This window comes from Lepisma saccharinum, chromosome 15 (genome assembly GCF_977018435.1).
Source record: "Lepisma saccharinum chromosome 15, izLepSacc3.1, whole genome shotgun sequence".
NCBI lineage: Eukaryota > Metazoa > Arthropoda > Insecta > Zygentoma > Lepismatidae > Lepisma > Lepisma saccharinum.
This window is the reverse complement of record NC_139243.1, coordinates 8,199,814-8,224,914: the sequence shown is the minus strand read 5'-3', so window position 1 is coordinate 8,224,914 and position 25,101 is coordinate 8,199,814. Positions and strand designations below refer to the sequence as shown.

The following is a 25,101-nucleotide window of genomic DNA, read 5'->3' as shown; positions in this document are numbered from 1 at the left end:
TCCATTCACAAATATTTTAGCATTTCCAAATCGTACGTATATATGCAGAACAACAATCACATGCGAAATAAATAATTTGTACTCGCAGAATGGAAATAATCTCCACGAATTAATCAACGTTTCCATCAGACCAGCAGAATTGTGAAATCTGAAAGCTGGAAGTTCAGTAAGAGATAATTTAGAACCGATGTCAGAAATGAACAAAGTGATATCAAAATGTTCCACCGTCTAGATAGCACACTACTTGTCTGGAGATAAACCGTACATTAACAATTATAGGAAACTGACACAACGTGATAATGCATCATAAATAGAAAATCAGTGTTCGGAAGGTTTTCCAGTTAACAAGGTAAGTTTTTAGCCTACTTTCAGTGATGTGCCGTACACTATAAGTTTACGTCTACATGCGTTGTCTACACGTAATCTACGCGTAGATTACATTGGGTTGTAGTTTACATAGACTACGTAGACAATCTAAAGTGCATTAAAATTAATTTTCAAGGCTTTGATGAAAGGAAAGTGACATTTTCAACTATATTGGTTCCTAACGAAATTAAAAGAATCCTATTTACAGCAAAATTTCTCTTCTCTTCTATTATCAACTATGGAAGAAGATAAATAGTATGCAAAAAACAACAACAGATGGCAGTCGTGAGGCAAATATGGTATTTTTCCATTAAAACACTAGAATATTTCCTGTATTAGGTTTCTTCCTAGGTGAGAAATTGTTCGAATTTGGAAGAAAGAGTATGAAAAGTTCTCTTCACATATCAGCAACTGATACGCAGTATAATTTACTTTTAATTCCACGGCGCCTTTTGTTAAGTTATCACCTTTCGCCATGTTGTTTACATAGATTACCTAATCTACGTGTATAAAATAGTCTAGGTGTAGAATGTAGACTATCGTTGTTTACGCGTAGACGCACATCACTGCCTACTTTATAAACTAGTGCTTCATACAGTTTTGAACCACCCTAGATATTTTCATTCCATGTGAGCCAAATAAAGTTTCTACTGTGTCCAGTCTTAGAGGTTACAACGTAATACACGCCATTATGAGAGTTCTGCACCACAGAAGAGCAATATTTCATCATGCATTCGCCAAGAGGCAATAGAAAAGCTCGAATTTAGATGCTGTATTGTTTTTCAGGTGACAAGACAAGTCGCATCATGAAGATTCTACTCCTTTTAATCACGTACGTAGTATGGGGACTGACCGTTGCACAAACTACCAATTCCGAAGGTATGCTATCGTATTTCTGTATGTTCTTAAGTTTTCTTATATTTATGTTAACTATATAATGCTCAGGCATCTAGAAATATATTTCGGGGATGGTCCGAACAAAGTGTCTCAAAATAATAATAATAATGATAATGTCTAATTTTAAATCCTTATAATTATATTAAATTAATTCAAATAGTATTAAAATATTCAAATTAATCAATATTATATTTTTATTACATGAATAGGTAAAAAGATAGTACAAGGATAGTGTTACACCGGAACGCATATTCATTATCTAGCTTACGTATAGTTAAGGTCGGCAAAATTTGTAAAAAAAAAAACTGCCTTTGAAAGGAAATAAATGTTATATAGTGATGAGGTATAATGAGTGAAATTAGAGAAGAGGCTCGTTTAATGCTCTCTTTACACTGTCCATTAACCTGTCGTGTCCATAGCTTGTCCCAGTCCGTACTTTGACTCTGACCAACGCTCCTAGTTATCCCGCGTCAAGTGTATCGAATGAATTGAGGACTAAAAGTGGTAAACATTGTAAGTGTCAAAAGCGAAAGTGTTGGGAAATCGAATTGTTCCGCACATCAGCAAGTATGAAAGTGTACACTAGTGACCTCTTTACACGCCCTTTGAACTACTTAGAGGGCTACCAGTCACATTTCACGTTTACCACATTATAAAGCATGGCACATTTCACAGTTTAACGTGGAAAACGATGTATGAATTATTGTGGCACTTACAGCGTTTACAATTTTAGTCTTCAATTGCTGAGTTAACTGAGAGCCTTCCTTCCGGACCTCATGTTTTATACTCCTGCCGGACTAGCGGTCATTACTCCTCCAGTCCTCTATCGACGAGGTGTATTTTCGTCACCTCCGTATAATCTCAGCACGGAGGCAATAGGAAATGCAGTGCACTCCTGGGATAACATAGGCCGTGTCCGAAAGGTGCATGACCGTACTTGAAGCGAGCATCCTCCGAGTATGGTCTTGGAGTGCGGTCTTCAAGTCGTGGACTGGAAGTGAAAGTCTTTCGAATTGCACTTCGACTACAGCGCCAAATACGATCAGTAGATAGAACTGACGACACGTTGTTTCCCTCGCGTTTTAAACACTTTTTTATAACCATAGAAATCACTTAGCATTTTCAAATGTGCGTACACATACATTTCCACACATTAGAAGAACTTTAACCAATAACTTGCTGACCCATAACGCATATTTAACCCGTGTTGCTGGCTTTCTATTTCCGCGATTCAAAACAAATGAGCAACGAGTGTGGATATCACGTGACCTAGTCACCAAGCATCTGTGCTGAGAGCTGCGTACTTGCGTGCTTCTGTTCTTAGCGCTTTCGAACTGTACTAGGTGACGTCACTTCCGCCAAAACCACACTTCAAGTATGTACTTTGCACCTTTCGGACAGAGCCTTAGAGGCAGTCGACGGAGACGACAGGTTAATGAACAGTGTAAAGAGAGCATTAAACGAGCCTCTTCTCTAACTTCACTCATTATACCTCATCAATAGATAAATAATTAAATATTTATTGAATATCAAAAAAAGGATGTTAGACCGAGTTGACGTAAAGTTCCTGATAATATTTTATGCATGCTATTATAAGTAATAAATCTTGCATAAATCTTCTTTGGCACTGTCATTCAAAGTCGTATGATCACAATATAATCCTTGCCTTCCAATAAGTTTGGAGAAAGTAAATAACCCTCGATTAAGCAACAAGTATGTTTTCAATATTTAATTTCAGTTATTTTATTATTTCATTATTTTCATTATTTGATTTTTGTACTTAGGAAATCTTTCCGGTGGGGCCCGGACACCCCTGGACCCTTTCCCTAAATAAGTCCTTGAATGCTCTATTATGAATCTACTACTTTGAACCATTCTTTCGCACACACAAATATACAGGGTGAGCATAAAGTATTTCTCTGATTACAAACTTCTATTGCTAAAGATCTATGCTAGATACAGATATGCGGTTTGTTGGAAATTGTAGCTTAACTCATAATGTTTTGTAATCAGTACACTTTGCCATGTGCTCCCTTTGTTGCCCTTAGAACGTCTAGGCGATACTCAATTTCTCTCCATGTCTTTGCCAACATCTCTTCCGTCACCGTCTCTATAGCATCCCGTATTCGTGTCTGAAGAGTTTGCATATCAGGAACTGGTGAACTAAACACTGTGTCCTTAACGTAACCCCATAAAAAAAGTCAAGAGGGATTATGTCCGGCGAACGCAGTGGCCATGATATGGGACCGTCTCTACCGATCCATCTGTCTTGGAAGGTGTCATGCAAGAACTGGCGAACAGTTAACTCCCAGTGTGGTGGTGCACCATCGTGTTGAAATACTACCCATGGTTGAAATTCCTGTAACTGAGGCGCAACGTAAAAAAATCATAATCAGGGAAAGACTTTATGCTCACCCTGTATATCAAAATAACAAGAACTACTCTTTCAACCGTTGAGGTTCCATTTTTGCTTGCTTTTCCCCCCTCCTCTCTTTTATTCTGACAACAGAGGTGTTATATCCTCGAAACGTGATAGCCGTTTGAGGTTTTTATTGTTGTGATTTGTAATGTTTTTAACTGATTTTTGCACGGGTAAGAATATCTAATTTTCTGAAAAGTTTTCTTCTCATATTTAAAGCAATATTATTTGTATATATACGTATATGGAAAAATAATATTTAAAATTGTAGTAGAAATGTGGTGACAAATGCTGGTTCAAACAAAATTAGAACGCAGAAAATATACGTATCCAAGTTGTTATTAGTTTAACGGAAGGGGGAGAGTTCAGGTGAATTTCCCGTCTCGAATTATTTAACTTCGCTTTTCTGCACACTTTTGGATAATCGCGAAGAAAGATGAGAACGAGTGATGATATGACGCCATTGATGAAGGAACACTCGCAAAGAACATCCATGCAACACCCCTGGCGTTGTAGCTCGGTATGCTAACCGCTCCGATACTGAAGTCAGCCACTAACCAACGAATAATATAAAAAACTGATATCGCATGCTAATGAAGATTCATGGTCACTACCATTCAAAGATATTGTACGCGTAATATTGACTGGAGCTTACTTGAAAGTGAAGCTGCTCAAAATCCTAATAGAAGTATATGTGTTAAAATAGTGAATATTATGTTCTTAAATGAAGGGTGTGTAATCATTTCTAGAAAGGGAAAAAAAGCAACCAGGGATGGTTTTTCCTCAGTGGACTGGGGATTCACTGCATCTTCTCCCTCGGTTATTTTGATAGGAGAACCAATGAGTGTAGAAAATTTATTACATACATTCTGAACCTGTTTCTCAAGAAAGTAAACTTCATTCGTAACGATAAGGACATTTTAAGAAAATTTCGATTTAAATGGTTAACTGAATACGAAAATATCGGACTTATTAAATTCCATGGCTGATGCTTTATCGTTTTTAATTTCTCCTTACGTTCAGAATCTGGAGATGTTCGTGAGATGCCAGCTCGTAGATCCTGCTACTTCGAAGCCTGGCCAGCACTGAATAACTCCTACACCATAGAGAACATCCCCACTGACCTCTGCAACTACCTCATATATTCATACGTGGGTGTGGACGGCGACACATGGGAGGTCCTCGTGTACAACCCTGAGGTGAGTTTACAGTTCGTGTACAGTCACGGACGATTCTGATTGATTTTGTTTATTTACTTAGCTTGTCTGCCAGTTTTAACTAATAGCGAAGATGAGGATGACTGAAGATATGACGAATGGCCATTCACAAGGAAAACCCATGCCCAGGTCGGGATTCGAACCCGGGACGCCTGGCGTGGTAGCGCTCCATTCTGCCACGGTGATCGGCAAGGATGTTTCTGGGTAAAATCGTATTCATTGATTCGAGGCTTCTAGAAGTCTAATGTAGATGTGATTACTGGTGGGAGAAGACTGAATAAAAAAATTGACAAAGTTCATTCCAAAGATCGCATTTGTGACGCACAACAACGGGGAGGGGCGAAAGAGACGGCATGAGACTCTTATGAAAGTTTACGTAGGTGTTAACCCTTTCCCCACCTCGCCGCCGTGAGCACTATAATTTCTTCATAACAAAAGAACCAGTACAATAATATTTATACAAATTTTGAATTTATTATTTCTGCGTTGTTAAAAAAAAAAGATGATTAAATGATTGTGAACATTATAGGTTATATACTTTTGCTTCTTGTTGTATTTACAGTTCCGTCTTAGTTATTAGAGGCCTACACTATTTTGTTTTACTTATCCCATGCACACACACTAACTAAGTCCCGGCGCCTTCCGTTGGGGCCCTTATTCACTGCACTCTCACCTGCATATTCCTTCTAAGCTAGTCCAGTCCTCTTCTTTGACACACTTTCCTTCGGCGACTTCTTTCTTCCGCACTTAATACTCCACTCCTTTTCTGCTCTTTAGTTCAATTTCACACATGAAGAAAAATTCTTATCCGCACTATTTGCAGAATGCACACTCGCACACTCTCTACAGGCTGTTTTACTATGTCCATCTACTCCGCCATACTATTTCTTTCTTGTCTTTTTGTAGCTTCTCTCCTCGAAGAGAGAGAAAAAAAACATAAAAAACTTCCCCCTTCTCCCTCCTGGGGTGGTTCTTGGACTGACCGGCAGAGGGGGTGTCCATCAAGAGTCCTTTTTGGACAGTCACGCGAGGTGCTGCCCTCTTGAGTATTTTGTTACACTACATGTTAAAATTCCACATCTAGCTGCCCGTAATCTGTCATGGACCGTATATGAGGATACACTGGTAGTACTGGACCTCAATTAATCCCTAACTATAACCCAAATACCCCAGGAGAATAGGAATAGATTAATATTTAATATAAACCCAAGAAAATATATATATATAAAATACAAAATTTTTGAATTTTGAAAAAGAAATACTAAACTGGTGGTTGCCTCACAGCATTATACATGTAGCAAAATTTATAGTCCTCTGTAAGGTGTGCAACTTCAATGCATATATATTTTTCGTTATTTAGTGTTGAATTTCTGCCACTTCTTTTACTAATCACGAGGATGAGGATGAAATGATGAAATTGATGAAGGGAAATTCACAAAGAACACGCATGCTCATCCTGAATTCGAACCCGGCACCTCTGGCGTCGTAAAGCGATTACATCCATCATAAAAAAAAAATAGTTGGTAAACAAATATGTGTGTATAATAGAGTGCTGCAGAAAGAGAATTTCGCTTGAGCGTCAAATAGTTCAAACAAACGACGCTAGATAGCGTTACGTAATTAAGATCTTCGCTCGAGCGAATAACGCTCGAACAGGCAAAACTAGCGGTATACACTCGAAGCGCAGTAGCACACGTGTAACCCAGTGGCGTATGCTGGTTTTAACTAGTGGGTAATCTCCGACACTTGATTCATCCACCCACTCCTGAAGTCTCTCTGCAAATTTACCTCAACATCCATACAGGACAGTGGCGTGCGGTGACATTTAGACCAGGGTACGCAACATGGGCCCACTGAAGGGAGGGGTTAGGGGAGTCAGACCCCCCCAGTCCATCGTGCTATACAGAAAATTACTTTTTCCAAAATTATGTAATCGAAAATTTATCATCCTTGCATAATTTTTAAATAACAGGAATCACTTTTTGGAACGGCACAGCAGCATTTATCACTCCTCGCACCCTTTTGTAAGACCTTCATTCATCCCGCACAAAAGTTGTTGCTTGAGAATAAAGAATCATACCATATTTTAATTATTTTTTTTACGAGGAACATGTCCTGAAGATTAAGGGGAGCAGAAGTTATTTAAAGCTTGCTTTGTGCACACGGAAACTAATTGAAGCTAGTTTAAAATAGGATGTCAATTATTGAAGCATTAACGAGGAAACTTAGGAATCTCTGATAATCTTAAACGCTACCAGAGAGATCCAAATGTAACGAGGTAAGATATATGTATGATCTTTTATTTTTATATTCGCAAATATATTCTGATGTAGCTACGTACAGTCCAACAATTGACTTCGATTAATTCCTTCATGCAGTGCAATGAACATTGAACGCGAACGAACTGTCATAATGATTTTTCGTGCTTTCGTATAGCATGTGATAAATTTGATAAATGTCAGTATCCACCGTATCCTCTACTATTTGACACATCTTTCTCAGAGGAAACCAACGAACAAGGCCAATAATAAAGTTTCCGCTTTTTCCACTGCCAGTTAACTGTATAGTTCTATTTTTTTTTCTGAAAATGCGTAACATACTGCTTACCATCATTCATAACTCCTGCTTGAAACAAGTCCTGCAAATCAGGAACTCACACACCTACCATTTCGGATTGTTTGCACTTTTATTATTAGTATGCCGATAATCCCATCTTCAGAATTGTCATCAATAACGCCCGAATCCTCTCCCCCTCCCCATTCACTAAACCGACAAACAAGCAAATAATATGAACGAAACAGTTGCTGCAAATTTCACACCACAGCCCACGGTAACAAACAAGTGTATGCCGCCCCGAAAACAGCGCGACCTTGTGGATGAATGGCTCGGAGTTGCCAGTCGATGAAATATTTTGTAGAAAAAAGATAATCAAGCTCACGAGAAAAATGCGTCTCCATACAATGGTATTGATCCCAGCACAGTTCAAAAGCTAAAAAAGAAATGTTGGGCACAATATACCATCCATATACACCACATTTTTAAATGTCTTGGAGGGGGGCTCATTATCGAATCCCATAGTAGCATTGTGTTTACTTATGTTTTTTTGTTTTTCTATTCATTCATATTGTCGGGTCAACTCAACACCCATCCTCATCAACTTATAGGCTGAAATGCAAATGAACTTAAATAAAATGTTGATCTCTGGAATGGGATAAACAGATACTTTCATACTCTGAGTTTTGTGTGAAAGTTGCAAATTGTTCACCTAATTTCCCCCTGAGACAGTAACAACTCCAAAAAGGGGTTCACGCGCAAAACTCAATCCTCAGTCGGTCAGTCCATTCTGCTATCCTCGGCTCCCTAACGCAATAACAACCTTGCTAGTGTAATTTTAACCTCACATAAATATTTTATATCTGATAGTTTACCCGTATATTCTACCACAAAATATCCTTGCCCTCCTCTTAGCAATCATTTTTTTTATTGCAATCGAGCACAGTGATCTAAATAAATACCTACGCGTGACTGCTAAATGTGAGTAAGCTAAACATTCCAGAAAGAAATATATGTTGACTACTGCCAACACTGCAAACGCTGCCAAAATCCTTGGTACCTTGGCTTCCCAGACCTGTGCTTTGAACAGGGAAACGCAGGATGAGGCGAGCGCGGGCAGACCAAAACATATGGTCGGGGCTGATCTGAGCCAATGGGGTTGCCTTCCGAAATTCTAGGGTACTCAAGAGAAGCGGCTGCGTTTGCTCTTGGAAATCTGCAGAAACGCGGATCAGGTATGGGATCGGGTGGGTCGCCGAAGGCACTTCGGGATCGTTCGGGACTGCATCCAGGAAGGCAGATGGTGCAGACGACACAAGGCAGTCAGTAGCGTGTTCGCGTGGAAATCTGAATTTCTTCAGTGGAAGTTCGGAACGATAATTGTCGAATTTTTATGTTCAAGGAAGGCGAATAAAATATTTATTATTTTCTTATTGTGTTGTGGGTACGCAGTGCGTACCTTGCATACCCAGAATGCACGCCGCTGATACAGGATTTATGAATACATGTGTTAAAAATTTTACCTTATTGTTGCGACCACTGTCGAATAATTGTTGTGATTTCACTTGCAGTTAATCTACGTTTAGAATTTCAAATAATAAAACAAGAAAAAATAATATATCTATATAAAAAAACTGTAACAAAGAATATGAAAGAAATGCGGTAGTGAAATAAAAACCCTCAATATTAATTGAAGTGTAAAATTCAAGTTACCCCAGTACCCAGTTACTCGTGCATTCCCGATTTTTGTTTTTATACACGGATGTTACTGGCCTACCTACATTAACTATTTCCAATTTCTCCGGAAAAGATCCCGTTCCAAATATTTTCACACGCAAATATTGTATTATATCCACTGCCTTTAACTTCAGTAAACGCAGCACTACCACTAATAGCTAAACAAATATTAAATTCTCGAATCGCTACAACACGCACTCAATTCCCTGCGCCAATCTTCTATTGTGGTTCGTTCCTTCCTGCTTGACACAGAATTAAATTCTCTATAGATGCTGAAAAAATCCCTTTCCCAGCTTTATATTCCCTGGGATGCGCGAGGTTCTATAAGTTTCAATCATTGCGCTTTTTGTTTATATATTTTACATTCAAACATCTTTTATCGTTATGATCATTATTAATCTAAAGAGGGAGGAAAAGCAACTTAAATTACCTAATATATATGTGTACGTATATATATAATTTATTTCTGATAGCTTTCCCTTTTAAAAATTATTCATTTCTGTGAAAGAAGTACTCTCAGTGGTTTTGAAGGCTACAAAGAAAGTAATCACGCATTTTAAAATACGAAAATGAAAAAAAAGTAAGCATATAAATAGTTTAATTACTTCATTAATCGATTGATTAAATTGTTATTTGACGTCGCTTTTCTGCTACTTTTGGCTAATCACTACGAGTGATGATGATATGACATTGATGAAGGGACATTTACAAAGAACACCCATGCCCAGAGCGGTATTCGAACCCTGGAGCTCTGGCGTCGAAGGGAGCTGTGCTAACACTCCGCAACGAATGTCGGTGTAATTTCTTGAATTTCTAGTTCAAATTTTAATTTATTTAATTACCTTCATCTTCAATATTAAAGTTTTTTTCCTTTGACAATATCTGTTGAAATAATAGAGATCAGGAAGACAAAAGCAAATGTAAAATGAGAATTAACAAAGAATTGGTTCGCAAATGTTGTTCAGATTTCCCTGTTTCTCGCGCATTTTCATATGTACTATTTTCTCTACTTTCCTTTTCAGTACGTAATTTGTGAACCCAGAATTCTGTTTCCTGACAAATTTCCCTGTCGTAAACAACACAGCTCCTACGATACAAAGGCCATCGGGGAAGAATGGCAGATGACAGAAGAGGGTGCCAGCCGACGGAACGGCAAAGGCTCTGGGTTGGAGAGTGCGACCGATGGACTCTCTCCACAAGGAGGTTACCCTTGCCACGGAATCACCGCGCCTGAGAAGCAGTGTTTCCTTCCCCTCCCTCCCGTCAAGAGATTTAAAGGGAGCTGGTGGAATCTCACCCTGACGTCACCAGATTCCACCAGCTGGAGAAAAACCCTCACGGACATTCCGCGGCAAACGGTTGAAAACATTTGCGCGCTGGAAGCAAAGAAATATGTGAATCAAAGATTGGTTCATAAGATTATTGCGAAGAGAAAAAAACAACTTTTTTTAAAAAATTATAGCCGGGTCATCTCCGATTACCTAGGTGACCCAGAGTATACGCCGCTGGTGTAACCGTGATTTGTCTGTGGTAGTGGGTTGTCAAATATGGATCATGAGATGAAAGACGTAGTGATATTGAAACTTAAGTGAATATAGCCATGATCTCCATGTTAAAATGTATTTCAGTATATCTTACAAACACACAGTAACAAATGAAAATTAAATACATGATTGTGGGCTGAGACTACCAAGGTGAGTATTTTACATCTATGTGTCTACGCTTAATTGTCACATTAAAATGATATTCCATTGTGTACGCTCGAGCATGGGAGATTCGAAAGAGTACGAGCGAGCGAAGATGGTCTCATGCAGTACTCTATTGTGTAATGCAGAAGCGTCTCGTGAACGCATGCGGTGCATGCTGCGCATGCATCAATTGTGGGAAAAAGGACAGCTTGCTCCGCGACGACATTAATGAGCATTTCTACATTTTAATTACTTCATATAGGAGAAGTATTTCTTTTACACGAGAGCGCTCAACTAAGCTTATATTACATTTCTTGGATCTGAAGTGAAAGAAAGTAATAATTCTTTTCCCATAATTGACGCATGCATAGTTGAGCGCTCTCGTGTAAAATAAATACTTCTCCTATATGAAGAAATTAGAATGTAGAAATGCTCATGAATGTCGTCGCAGAGCAAGCTGTCCTTTTTTCCACAATTGACGCATGCGCAGCATGCGTTCAGGAGACGCCTCTGGTGTAATGTTACTATTATGAATTTTATGTTCAATATATTCTTATAATATATGCCAGAAAAGATGGAGATTAGTACATAGAAAGAGGACAAGAATGCAACACTAAACGCGTGATGTAAATGTAAATTAAACTTTGAAATCAAGAAGCTATTAGCATTCCAAGCCCCTAAATATAAAGTGCATGTATGCTATATGTATCACTAGGACGATGTGATGTGAATGCTTCATTTCAAAGACAAAATTCAACCTTCGATACCTTTGCGTTTAGTATGATTTGGACCAAGATGGCCACCCAGGAGGATTCAGGAACTTTACATCTTTGAAGAACCAGGCGCCGGGCCTCAAGACAACCCTCTCTGTTGGGGGATGGTATTTCGAGGACGCTGTCAAATTCTCTGACATGATGCTCTTGAAAGAGCGTAGGAATATCTACATCGCGAGCGTAATCAGTAAGTAGCGTCATTTCATATAAACTATATAGAAGTACAATCGATTTACATGGACCAAAAAGTTAAATGTAAGCAAATGAAAAGCAATATATTCAGGGCCGAAACAGGAACAATATCGTCTCATAACAAGGCCTGTGTAAACTAACTCTATATTTACGTACATGAAATATCATAGATATTTAAGATCGCAACACATCGCAACACATCTTCCAATTTTTACACGTTATCACAAACACACATTTGTAATATTACGTTCAAACTCTGTCAATTTGTGCCTATTTAACACATATGAGTATTTTCGATTGTATCTAAAACAGATACCATACAGCAACTCATGATACACCAAATATATGTATATGTATGTGTATGTATATATATATATATATACATACACACAGTGGCGGCTCGTGGTCTGGCTCTATGGGTGTGCACTTTAGTCTCGCGTCCAAATGAATGTTGTAACACCCCTGTCAAATACTCGCACCCGTTTTTGAGCACATATTGATGCTTAATATATTGGTAACCCAAGTTTTGATCAACTTTCACTGAAAATGAGGCTATGATAGAGTTACATTTCATGATTTTTTTTAAAACGCATTTTTTACAAATTTCAAATATTTCGGAAATTATCCAGCCAATCACGAGAAGAGCGATGTTATTGTGCAATATCTAATTCAGCATTCGATAATCTGACAAAATCACTCAATACACAGAAATACCGATCTACAATATCAATACTACTGTCGATTTGCAAAATATTTCATAAAAACTTACTCCTCCTCTCCGCTGATATTAATGAACAAGGAGAAATAATAACATTGGCGTACACCAAAGAAGCCGATGTAACTACCACATGGAGGAAATCAATTGGAATATATCTAGCTGTTGGTTATTTCTAATGACAGACTGATCGAACCAAGCAAATCAAGCGAAATCAAGAGAATAAAATCTTAAAGAAAATTACAGTACTCACTCAGTTCACACTGCCCTGCTTCGTACTTCAGAATTTTTCCTTCCCTTCCGCCGTATCTATATATTGCTGCAGTTGCTACAGGCTTTGTAGCTAACGTCCCTCCAACAATTCAACATCGTTAAATATTAAGTCTCTGCTTTTGATATGTACAGTTTCCCTATTCATCATGAAATCAAACAGTTTGCAGTGAAACAGGTACGAGCTTTTGACAGCGCTAAACAATTTTGCAACTCAGTAACAGAAACACACAATGCAAAACAGCTGGCTGATTGATCTACGCTCCCTCCGCGTGGGTTGATAATTCGGCTACTGCGCCACAGAGACCGTTTATTTTTACCAAGATGGACTAAACAAAGGCAATGCCAGGCATGTTTAAAACACCCGTCTCGCTTTCAGTTGCCCTCCTTACCTTCTCCCATCATGCACGGGACATAATCGGAGGGACAATATGCCATCGAAATTTCCCTTTTCTAAAACAAATCCCTCAATTTGCAATGATGTATGGGTTGGCTCGACTGTCACACGATCTCCAATGGAATGGGCTTGCAACACTACATTTGTTCGCACACAGATCGCTGCGTTCACAGCCTTCCTCACACGGCGCTCAAGCCAAAATACCCAATCAGCGTCCTCTACGCGACTGCTTCGACAGCGTCATATGGAGCGAAACTAACATTGCGTTCAAGCCAAAAGCGTGGCTCGGGGCTGATCGCATGCTTCTCCACCATCTCTCTTGGTGAAGCGGCGTGGGAACACTTGATGTTTCGAAGGAGATACAGTTCAATAAATAAGTATAATAATCATAGTTTTGCATTACAGATTTATTTGGGTGTGCACGTGCGAATGTGCGAATAGGCAGAAGCTGCTACTGTGTGTGTGTGTGTGTGTGTGTGTATATATATATATATATATATATATATATATATATAAATATATAATCCTTGGCGTGATCTTCGTCGAAAACTCGTTGTGCCAGTCCATGCGTATTCAGCGTCGAGTATTGTGGTGTTACTTTTTTAAGCAATTCATAGGTAATTATAAACCTTTATAAAGTGCAAAGCGCCGAATATCCAAACAGACTCGTATGAAAAGAGTCAGGATGCAATTGTCAAGAAATAAACTAGTCACAAAAACTTCGAAAATGCATTGCACTAGATCAATGTTTACACTAATAAGAGTACACATTGATTACACCATCAACGCCATTACAATGATCCCTCTCCAGGTAGCGTTATCTTCTCATTTCTCTATCATTATCACACATTATTTTACGATCTTTATCCTTTTCTCTTTTACCAAATATTTCAGGTTACTCCAAACCGAAACCCCTTGTCAGTGGACATCTTTGACATCACACTCGTTATATCATTCGTGGCTTCAAACGTCAATTAACATACGTATCTGAACTCTGCAATTATATTGGAGCATATCCAACAGGTTTACAAGGCAGTTTCCTCTCGCTGCAGATATCTTGCAACAGTACGACTTCGACGGCGTGGATTTGGACTGGGAATATCCAGGAGACGACATGACAGGTGGAAGACCTGAGGACAAGGAGAACTTCATCTTCTTCCTTGTTGAGCTGAGAGATGCCATGGATGAAGTTAACCCTGAATTGGAAATATCACTGGTTGTCCCTGTAAACAGGACGCTGGTGGAGATGGGGTTCTATGTAGAATTAGCCTGCAGGTGAGGTGTTCCGTTTTTTATAGTTACTAACTACAATAAATAATTCCCATTCGCGTTTTCAGGCTTTTCATGCAATTGTTATTATAGCTCTTGTCTACTCTTACGGCGGGCGACCCTCATGCTGACAAGGGAAGTATGGAGCGGGGAATACACAGCAGATCAACCAGACAACAGCGGTACCGCCGAGAGTGACAACGTGGCTGGAGGAAGTACTACGTGCATCACGTTCTACATGCTGCTGCGTTTCTTATCGAACTGGATTGGTCGCTTACTCGCTCCCCACTTCCCTTGCCAGCTTCTAGAGTGCTCGCCATAAGAACTGAAAAGAGCTATAACACCATATCGGTTTTTAAATAATCACAATTGCTCTCACTGTTGAGAATAATGTGTCGATGTTAAAGTGTAAAAATGGTTACTGTGGGAACGTAAGACTTTCAAAATGATATGATTGTTGCAGAATTGTACAAAAATTGTCACATTAATGGAAAGTTTCCAGAAAGTTCATCGACTTCTGTATCCAGAAAGGAGTAGCATTAATGTCGAAGGTGAGAGAGCATAAATTCCCAGGTTATTTACACAGAAATTCATCTTAGATAAGTTACGTGATTATACTGAAATACTCAATATTCATGTAATGTCATACCGTTATCACATTATTTCAAATATCCAATTTCTCTCACACACACATTCTCTATCTCTGCAACTTTCCATACTTCCAAAATAATATTTTCCTCATTTCATTTCTGAGATAACATAATTTTCATCCGAATATATTAACACCTAATACCTATTAGCCTATATACAAAGTCGTTTTGGTGCTTACATTTTCCCGTTCAGCAATCCTCAATGAATCGTCAAATTAGCTAAATATGCATAAAACATAGTCATACTCAATAACATAACAAAAGTTATTCATAAAGTTTAACCTGGTCAAATGATCTTTTAAAGGATTGGCTAAATTATATGGATGTTTTTCAGATCTATGTCTAACGTATAATAAAATAAGAAATACGGGAAAAGCTTGAAAATATATTTTCATCTACAGTTACTATTTTAATGAACTCCCATATTTACGGGTTGTGTTATAAGGTTAAATACGCTAAACACAACATTCACTATTTCCAAAGCTGCTAGTCTCATCTTGATATGATAATAAACTTTCAGGAAATTCATGTCTTCCAGAGCGATATTTATTTCCTTGTCTCTCCAAATTTATTATGTAGATTGCATTATGTCTTCAGTTTCAGTTAACTCAGATTTCCTTTTTCCCCTAAATTTCAGCATTGTGGACGCTGTCTACTGCTTCACTTATGATCTAAGGCAGCCATGGAATGGATACGCAGATGTTCCTAGTCCATTGCATCCTAGACCAAACCTAGACAACGAAACGTTAGCTGAATACACTGTGGTGAGTATACAAGCAGGCGAAATAAAACGTAGACCTTTACTCGAACTTCGGCACTTGGATCAGCTGCCTTAACCACCAGACAACGATTCCACTACTTTTCCTCTTTATTTTTCTGCTACTTTAATAGGGCAATGGGTTTTCAATCAAAATAATAGAGCTTTAATCTTTTCACGAATATCAACGGCTGATGGGAATAGCTGAGAAACAATTTATTATAAAGGAGTATAATGTTGTAGGTAAAATTAGGTCTCTCAAATTTAGTAGTCGATATTCACACAGTAATATTCTCCTTTTTGGTCTTTTAAATTTTGCCGAAATTGCGTTAAAAGTGCTTTTGCAATCTTGACGGAGCGGAGCGTATTTGGCGATTTTCAATTGTAAAATCCAAGCAAAAACTGTGTCCCACTTTACGGATCTCAATGACCCGTTGGGCTTTGTCCCTGGTTGATTAAAGTCTCGTTCACCGAAGAAAGACTCGCTTCATGCAAGTCCTAATACAAAATCCAAGACAGAAGGAAACTTCGGACCTTATGGTGGCCTCGGTAAATTTCATCCTTTACAATTTAATAAAATACAGTGACTAGAGTTGACGAGCTGTATCTTTGCGGGTGAACCCTGCCCAAGCACGGCTGCGCAGTAGCAAGGGGGAGGAGCTACCGGCTGCGCGTCATTATCCTTGCGTTCTGTCCTTGCTGTCGACCATCCAAAGGGCGAGTAGGTGGCAACTACATAAACGTATCTCTCTCACACTCTCCGCGGAGTAGCCGAGGCACCTGCAAAGATATAGCTCGTCAACTCTAGTTATAAGCCGTGCTCATACGTTTTCTGCAACAATTAACACTGATGTTCACAACAATTTAGAAGTTATCTGTGTTGTGAATGGGTTGGTCTCTGTCCTCTGTGAATGTAATAAACTGCTTTTAAAAATTTTCAGGAACGTGGAATGGCTCTGTGGGTAGAGATGGGTTGCCCACGAGATAAGTTAATGGTTGGTATCCCCATATATGGGCACGTCTTCACTTTACAAGATGCAGATCAACATGGAATAGGAGCACCGGTTACACAGGAAGATCCTGGGGAACAGTCTTACGAAGAGGTAAAGTTGCTATATTTGCTTAACTTTTTGAACGTCTGCTACCAATGACGTAAGAGAATTAAAGGACAAGAATAAACGTGCATGTTTAACTTGGTTTTATAAAAATTTATCAACAAAAATACGAAGAGGAAGAAGCATTAGAACAATGTTTTAATAAGGTAAATGTCATCAGCTATGTCTGTATTAAAAACAGATATTTTCTTTTAAAAAATAACATTATTTTAATTAAAATTTGTCAGTTCAACTGTCTTAATGTAATTGTTCGTAAGCATTGTTTATCTTCTTCCAATAGCGTTACAGCGTTTTATGAGTTTTAACCTTATCAAAAAAGTAATTCCAAGTATTCTTGTTACACGCAAGTCCTTTCCAATTTCTTACATTTAGCCGTCTCAGGTCTTCATACACGTTGTCTATCCATAGAAACTTTGACTTTCTTCTTGGTCTCGTTCATAACTCTTTATTTTCTTTGTTAGTCGTGTACAGGGCATTCTTGGTACACGTTTCAGCCACGTTAATATTAGGGCTTCAATATGTCACACAATATCAGCTCCATTTATTGATTTTTTTAAAATTACATGTTATTTCTTATTATCCAGACTCTATTTATATATTATTCTAGTCCGTATATTTTTCTGACAATCAGACTCTCAAAAATTCTGAGTCGATTCTCATCTTCCTGTCGCTAAGAGTCCATGTTCCAGATAAATATGTTACTAGAGACATATTTTTATTTCTGTTTTTTGTGTAGTAGTTATAATATTGAAAGTTTGTCATTTGCATAGTATGTTCTTATCTCGCTTTACATTACCAAATGCTTGTCTAAAATTTATGAAAAGGATATGGACTTCAATCTTAAAATTCATAACACTTTTCAATAACTGTCGTATGATGAATATCATATACTGTCTTAAGTGGTCTATTTCTTTTAAATCCATTCTGGTACTCACCTATTAGGCTTTCAGTATATTTTACCAGTCATTATTCATTAATGCTGCTAATATTTGACATATAATATTGCGTAAAGATCGTCCTGCAGAATTACCATTCATTCTTCCATCCTTTTTAATATATGAGGCAGTCTTCATGTATTGTTCGTGGATTCCATAGAAATCCATAACCCAGAAATCGGTGTCTTTTCTTTGTCAACACTCTCCAACAATTTTACAGAAATAAAATAAAGGTGTACAATTCGCATACAGTGACAATTAAGAAGGCTTGATGTGGTGTTTGTGTGTATAAAAAATAGTGGACAATTTTAGAGATTCCACACAAAATCAGAGGTTCTCAGCAATGTGGCTACTGTGTTCGTTCTATTTACTGGATACGAGGGTCACTATTTATATTTTGAGCCTTGGCAACACTGATTGAAGTTAGGCGCGATTTGACGTTTGCACGGAATCGTCTGGCATTATTGACCATAACGTACTTCAAATGTTTTGTCAATAGCTTAATTTGTGTTGTTTATGTTGCCTTGGAGATTGCGCGACAACAATAAAATGGAATTAACTCGTGAACATTTTCGTGCGATGATTTTTTACGATTTTCGACGTGGATTATCAAGACAAGAGTGCATCGATCAACTTACTTCCACATTTGGCGATGAAGCCCCATCCTTTGCCACTGTGAAACGCTGGTATAACTAATTTAATCCTGGCCGCCATTCGCTCACCAACGAGATTCGTGAAGGTCGTCCAAAATCAGTTGTTGTTCAAGAAAACATTGATGCTGTGCAAAACCTAATACTGCAAGATCGTCATGTGACATACTGTGAGATTGAGGCAACCATAGGCATTAGTTCCACCAGCATATATAAAATATTACATGATCATTTAGCTGTAAGAAAGGTATGTTCTCGTTGGATCCCACACAATTTGACAAAATCTCAAAAAGACGGTCGCGTCAATTGGTGCAAACAAATGCTCAATAAATACAATCGTGGTGCTTCAAAAGACGTATATAAGATTGTAACAGGTGACGAATCATGGATATATGCATATGAGCCGGAACGTAAACAGCAGTCGACCGTATGGGTGTTTCAAGATGAACCCAATCCAACAAAAGTTGTTCGCGCTCCAAGCACATCGAAACAAATGGTCGCCTGTTTTTTCGGGAAAACTGGTCATGTGGCAACCGTGCCTTTAGAGGAACTTAGAACGGTCAACTCTGAATGGTACACAACAATTTGTTTGCCAGAGGTCTTCGGTCAAATATGGAAAATAAACAAATGCCGTCAGATCATTCTTCATCAAGACAATGCCAGCTGTCACACATCTCGTCTAACAACCGACTTTATGAACAGTCAAAAAATCGAATTGATGGGTCATCCGCCGTACAGTCCTGATTTGGCACCCAATGACTTCTTCTTGTTCCCGAATGTCAACATTAAATTGCGTGGACAACGATTTTCGTCGGCGGAAGACGCCGTTGATGCGTTCAAAAACCATATTATGGAGGTGTCTCAAGAAGATTGGAAAAACTGGTTTGACAAATGGTTCGAACGAATGCAAAGGTGTATTGACCATAAAGGAGAATACTTCGAAAAACAATAAAGCAGTTTTCATAGCCAAATTCCTGTTTTTTCATTGTTAGGCTCAAAATATAAATAGTGACCCTCGTATCATCATATGAACAGGATGGAAACTAATTAATAAGGAGACAAACTTAATAACTTGATAAAGGAAGAGTAAAGTAGACACAAATAATTTTGAAACTACATCCAAGGCATTCAATTCAGGTCTTTGTCTGTAATTTAATCTCTGCAAAGGACCTAGGACTATTAGCCTCATAATAAAGGCTACCATCTCGAAAGTATCCAAGGTGAATTTCTCGCATGCCATGCATTATCCACTTTTAACATTTATTTTGGTTTTCTTCCAGATCTGCACGACACTTGCAACCGAGGATGGTTGGACCAGAGAATGGGACAGCTATGGACTAGTGCCTTACGCTTACAAAGGTAAAAATCAAGAGGTGAATTCGCAACCTCTGAATTTCTTGGACGTCAGAAGAGAAAAGGGTGCTAGAAAAGATAAATAGGTACCTAACCAAATACACGGAATCTATGGCCGGATATGACCACTGTACGTTTCACATACTTAGGCCGTGTCCGAAAGGTGCAAGACCGTACTTGAAGCGAGCATCCTCCGAGTATGGTCTTGGAGTGCGGTCTTCAAGTCGTGGACTGGAAGTGAAAGTCTTTCGAATTGCACTTCGACTGCAGCGCCAAATACGATCAGTAGATAAAACTGAGTACTCGTTGTTTTCCTCGCGTTTTAAACACTTGTTTTTCACCGTAGAAATCACATAGCATTTTCAAACGTTCGTACACATACATTTCCACACATTAGAAGAACTATAACCAAGAACTCGCTGGCCCATAACGTATATCTACCTGTGTCGCTGGCTTTCTACCGCCGTGATTATAAACAAATGAACAACGAGTGCGGAAACCACGTGACCTAGTCACCAACCATCTGCACTGCGAGCTATGCACTTGCGTGCTTCTGTTCTTGGCGCTTTCGAACTGTACTAGGTAACGTCACTTCCGCCAAGACCATACTTCAAGTTTGTACTTTGTATCTTTCGGACAGAGCCTTTGCGAAATATTGGATTGTATATTTCTCTTTCCTTCGATTGATTTCTAGAATCGAATATCGATATATCGTGACTAACTTCACACGTCTTACCGTTTCCACTAGAGATGTTTCGTGTAATGAATCTAGAATTCAAGACTAGGGAAAGGAATTTACGATTCGAGATACATGCAAGCAAACTAGCATTCAGTAATTGGGAAGTGTATTCTACCGATTCAAGGAAAGAATGTTCGCCGGGAGTCGGTGACTATTCAGGGAAGGAGTCCAGGATTCTACATTCGGGAAACAAATCCGTTATTGGAAACTCGAGAAAGGAATGCATGCTGAGATTCCAAGACCATTCAGGTTTGGGGAAGGGAATCTAACTAACTCCCTAGCCTTGTTCAACCCGAAAGTTTATGCTGCAGCAACAGAAGCCTTCCATCTGTTCCTATCCTGGACAAGATCAATCCAATCTTTTTCATTCTTATCGATTTCCTTTATGTCCATCTCAACGTTATCCCTCCATCTTCGTCTTGGCCTTCCTACCGGTGTTTTCCCAACAAGAATCCTGTAAACGCTTCTTTCCTCTCCCATTCGTGCCACATGGCCTGCCCGCCCAAGTCTTCTTCATTTAGTTATTCTAATAAACTCCGAACATGAATACAAATTATGCAGTTCTAAATTTGGGGAAGGGAATCACGATCCTAAATTCCGAAAAGGATCCACGATTTGATATTCAGAGAAGGAATCACGATTTGAGATTTGAAAGAAAATATGATTCGAGATTTGGGTTTTCGATAGCCTTTGTTCGTCTTGCAAGAAATTTTCCACATAGTCTACTTTTTGCTTACCATGATTGATTGCTCTTCCAGGAAAGCAGTGGATAGGATACGAAGACCCGGAGAGCCTGGGCTATAAGATGGACTTCATCAAGGAGAACGGGTTCGCTGGGGCGATGGTGTGGACGGTCAATGAGGATGACTTCCTCGGGAACTGCGGGGAAGAAGATGCTATGCTTAAAGTCATTCACGACGCACTGGCCAATTATACGGTGCCCGGAACGGTAAGTTGAAACGGACTTTCATACACACACACACAGAGAGAGAGAGAGAGAGAGAGAGAGAGAGAGGCAGACAAGATTAAAAATAATTCAGGCGCCATCCCCTTTTTCTCAGGAGCCAGCATTTGTTTCTATCTGTTTGTTTGTTGCAAAGTCAGGATAAGAAAGCCATAAATCCAACTAAGATAAAGCTACACATTTTGAAATGTGCTTACATTTAATTTATTAATTAATACAAGATTCGATTAAGAGTAATTACTTCTTGCACTGAAGTGGCCTTCAAGAAGACTCAACTGGTCGAGTGAATATTTATGCAATACATTCTACTACATGGCCAATTCTGTCATATCCTTGCAGATTTTAAAATTCGGCTACCAACAGTGTAAAAATGTACAATGGCATGTTTAATATTCCGATTTAATGATACACGTGATGCAGAAAACACACAAGCATTAAAAAACACATACTGTACTTGTCATTAAAAAAAGATGGGAATTTCCGTAACCGAACTAGGAAAAAACGACCGGGTGCCTTGTATTTTTCTACCCCTGTATACATATGTTGACGTCTTCCACTAGGAGGTGTAGTTTTATAGAGACACTTGCTTAATTCTCAACCCTTTCATTTCCATAAATCAGTTTACCGACCTTTGATATGCAGATTGAACTCAGAAACTTTTGCTATTCTGCCTCCCCGATGGCGCAGTGGTAGCGTCGCCACCTTGTAATCAAGGGGTCCCGGGTTCGTTTCCCTGTAGGTCCAGTCCCGAGTAGCCTTACTGTGCATAAAGTGGACTTAAAACACGAAATCAATCCAATCAATCCAAACTTTTGCTATTCGCATTGTTTTTTTGTGGCTGATATCAAATTCCATTGATGCCATTTGTCCTGACTAGTACCTCGAGGGTAGAGACGAATTTCCATTGCAAGTACCTATGGGTTATGTTCTACTCAATTTTTCAATTTTAATACTGTTATAAATCAATAGGCGCGATTAAGGATGTATACTGTGATAATTGAGTACACGACTCAAAGGACAGATCTATCGTTGGCAATCGGCACTCAAGTAAAAGATCAGAGCTACGATCGATACCTGCTTCAACCAACGAATTTCAGTCAATGACAAAAAACGCCATATCATGCCTTCCCAAGATTAAATCTGTTTCTTATCTCAATAGTGCTGTGAGTTATAATTAAAAGTATGCCAAAGAGTAATGCCTGGCACTTGAGATGGTCTCCTCATATCACTACGATCAACTTCTCTATAGTTATTGTTTACCGTCTCGTCTGCAGCCCCAAATAAATTATAGATTTCTATTTGGAACAGAAAATCAAGTTCAAATACAAAAGTAAAATGGAACACAATCAATCTATTTTTATCTGTTACTTTTCTTTTCTTCTCCACGAAGAAGTTTCCCATCAAGGTCTGGTGTTACATAGCCTATACTTCGAAAGTAGTTATTGGAATCCCCACCCACTGGAAATTTTTCCAATACCATACTTCACATGGGACAAATAAAGTGACCAGTGGAGAGTGGCTTATATAGAAATTTATGAAAACATATGATTGGACAGAGGCATGCCTTCTTGTTTTGAACAGTCTCTCCTATATTTTGCCATCCCTTCATACATTTGAAGTATCCTAAAAGGATGAGAAAACAGGTGAATGGAGAAGGTTACATAATTAGGAACTGCATAATTTGTATTCGTGTCCAGATATTATTAGAATAATTAAATTAAGACAACTTAGGTAGGCAGGCCATGTGGAACGAAAGGGAGAGGAAAGAAGAGTTTACAGGCTTCTTGTTGGGAGAGAGACTTGTAGGAAGGCCAAGACGAAGATGGAGGTATAACGTTGAGATGGACATAAAGGAAATCGGTAAGGATCGAAAAAATTGGATTGATCTTGCCAAGTATAGGGACAAATAGAAGGCTAGTGTTGCTGCAGCCATAAACCTTCGGATTTAAGAAGGCTAGAGGGTTAGTTAGTTAGGGAGCACTTGGGCACTCCATTGCTACTATTAAAAACAACCTAACTATCAGACAATTTACATTGGGACGACAGAACTTATCTCTACTTACCTCACAGAGATGAAACTTCATTAACCATACTTGATATACCCATTGGTTAAATCTATTGAGAAATATACAATTCCATGTAGTTCTCAAACGGCGACATATAGTTACATCGTCAGCTGTTGGAGAAAAATAACTTTTTTCAGTTTATAAACAAATTCCGAATGTCATAATTCCGCTAATCATGTGCATCTTAGCTTAATGTAAATTCTAATAATTTTGATTTTTCTTAGATTGCAGAAATAAATGTGGAAATGAAAGCTAGATGGAACTGGTACTAAGGATTTTATGGAAACAAGCAGAAAGGAGGATCAAGATAAATTACTTAATGTTACACAATTAAATTATTCACAATCACAGAGATACTGTTTTTATCTTACTACAAAATGTACAAACGTAAGAGAATATTATTAATAATACTTTTAGTATCTGATAGTGTGCATGTACTAAATCTCATTGCAGAAATAAACTGTCGCTCACAAACAATAACAATTTCAAGTATTTATTTTCCCATTGAAACAAATGAAGGTGAGCCGTTGTGCATTGATACTGGAGACCGAATGTGTTTGTCCTCCAAGTTACAAGTATATTTTTAAAAATGTTAAGATCTTGTGTTCCTTGTATTATTTTATGGAAGGCTTTGTCTATTTATATTAAATGGTGGGGTTGTTTCAGACTAATTTCTGGATGTTTTGTCTATTCCTAAACTGAAGCCACATAAGAAAACCGAATAAATAAAAAATAACAATTGTCAACTATTTTTAATAGAAACCATTGCTTATTTTAACTAAATATTTCCTATTTAGTCTTCTAGTAAATGGTCCCACAGACGGTACCTGAAACATGTATTCTTGTACAAAAAATGAAATATAAATTTCAGGAAATAGTTTTTTTTAAAAAAATATATATTATCTATATACGATATCAGATGATGCCAATCCACTCCAGATCATGGGCTGGGGAAAGGGATAAAACCTCCACCCCTAGGGATGCATTTTTAATTATTTGGCAAAATCGAGTTGCGCGTTAACATCATACGAGGGGAGATCAAGAACTATGTGACTGGAGATTTATCGACCCAGTTTAAGGAAATCATTACGCATACGTATAGACCTACATATAAACACACACACACACACACCCTACTGAAGAATTTTGGTGAAAATGCCTATGACTATTATCTATCTTCTTTGCTACTGCTACTGAATACTCCTATCTTCTTGTAGTTAAGAATCTTGCAACCCAAAAGAAATAGAATTTCATCGTGCACGTAAAACCTGACAATCGTGAAATTCACTAACTTCATCGTGGCATCTGTAAATTGGTAGTCACAGTAACGCTTTCGTAAGAAACGAAGCTGTCCTTTCACAATAATCAACATAAACGTG

At 38.4% G+C, this 25,101-nt stretch overlaps 1 protein-coding gene across 3 annotated transcripts; it reads left to right on the top strand.

The window, feature by feature from the left end:
* The first annotated feature begins 218 nt into the window (after window positions 1-218).
* On the top strand, window positions 219-24,187 carry LOC145999557 (endochitinase-like). Of its 3 annotated transcripts, none has more exons than XM_083136563.1 (10): window positions 219-349; window positions 1,153-1,245; window positions 4,706-4,881; window positions 11,657-11,837; window positions 14,277-14,499; window positions 15,781-15,907; window positions 16,842-17,003; window positions 19,881-19,959; window positions 21,451-21,641; window positions 23,954-24,187. In XM_083136563.1, the coding sequence occupies exons 2-10, from the start codon at window positions 1,173-1,175 to the stop codon at window positions 23,957-23,959; spliced, it is 1,218 nt and encodes a 405-aa protein (XP_082992689.1). In that variant the 5' UTR covers window positions 219-349; window positions 1,153-1,172; the 3' UTR covers window positions 23,960-24,187. The 3 variants fall into 3 exon arrangements, with proteins under 3 accessions (XP_082992689.1, XP_082992688.1, XP_082992690.1); XM_083136562.1 differs by having other exon boundaries at window positions 23,947-24,187; XM_083136564.1 differs by lacking the exon at window positions 21,451-21,641.
* Window positions 24,188-25,101: the final 914 nt, after the last annotated feature.

Bases quoted from the DNA above. Each gene is read 5' to 3' on its own strand.
- LOC145999557 (XM_083136562.1), top strand. From the start codon at position 1,173: ATGAAGATTCTACTCCTTTTAATCACGTACGTAGTATGGGGACTGACC. The intron at 1,246-4,705 runs GTATGCTATCGT...CCTTACGTTCAG, and splicing joins ACAAACTACCAATTCCGAAG to AATCTGGAGATGTTCGTGAG. The intron at 17,004-19,880 runs GTAAAGTTGCTA...GTTTTCTTCCAG, and splicing joins GGGAACAGTCTTACGAAGAG to ATCTGCACGACACTTGCAAC.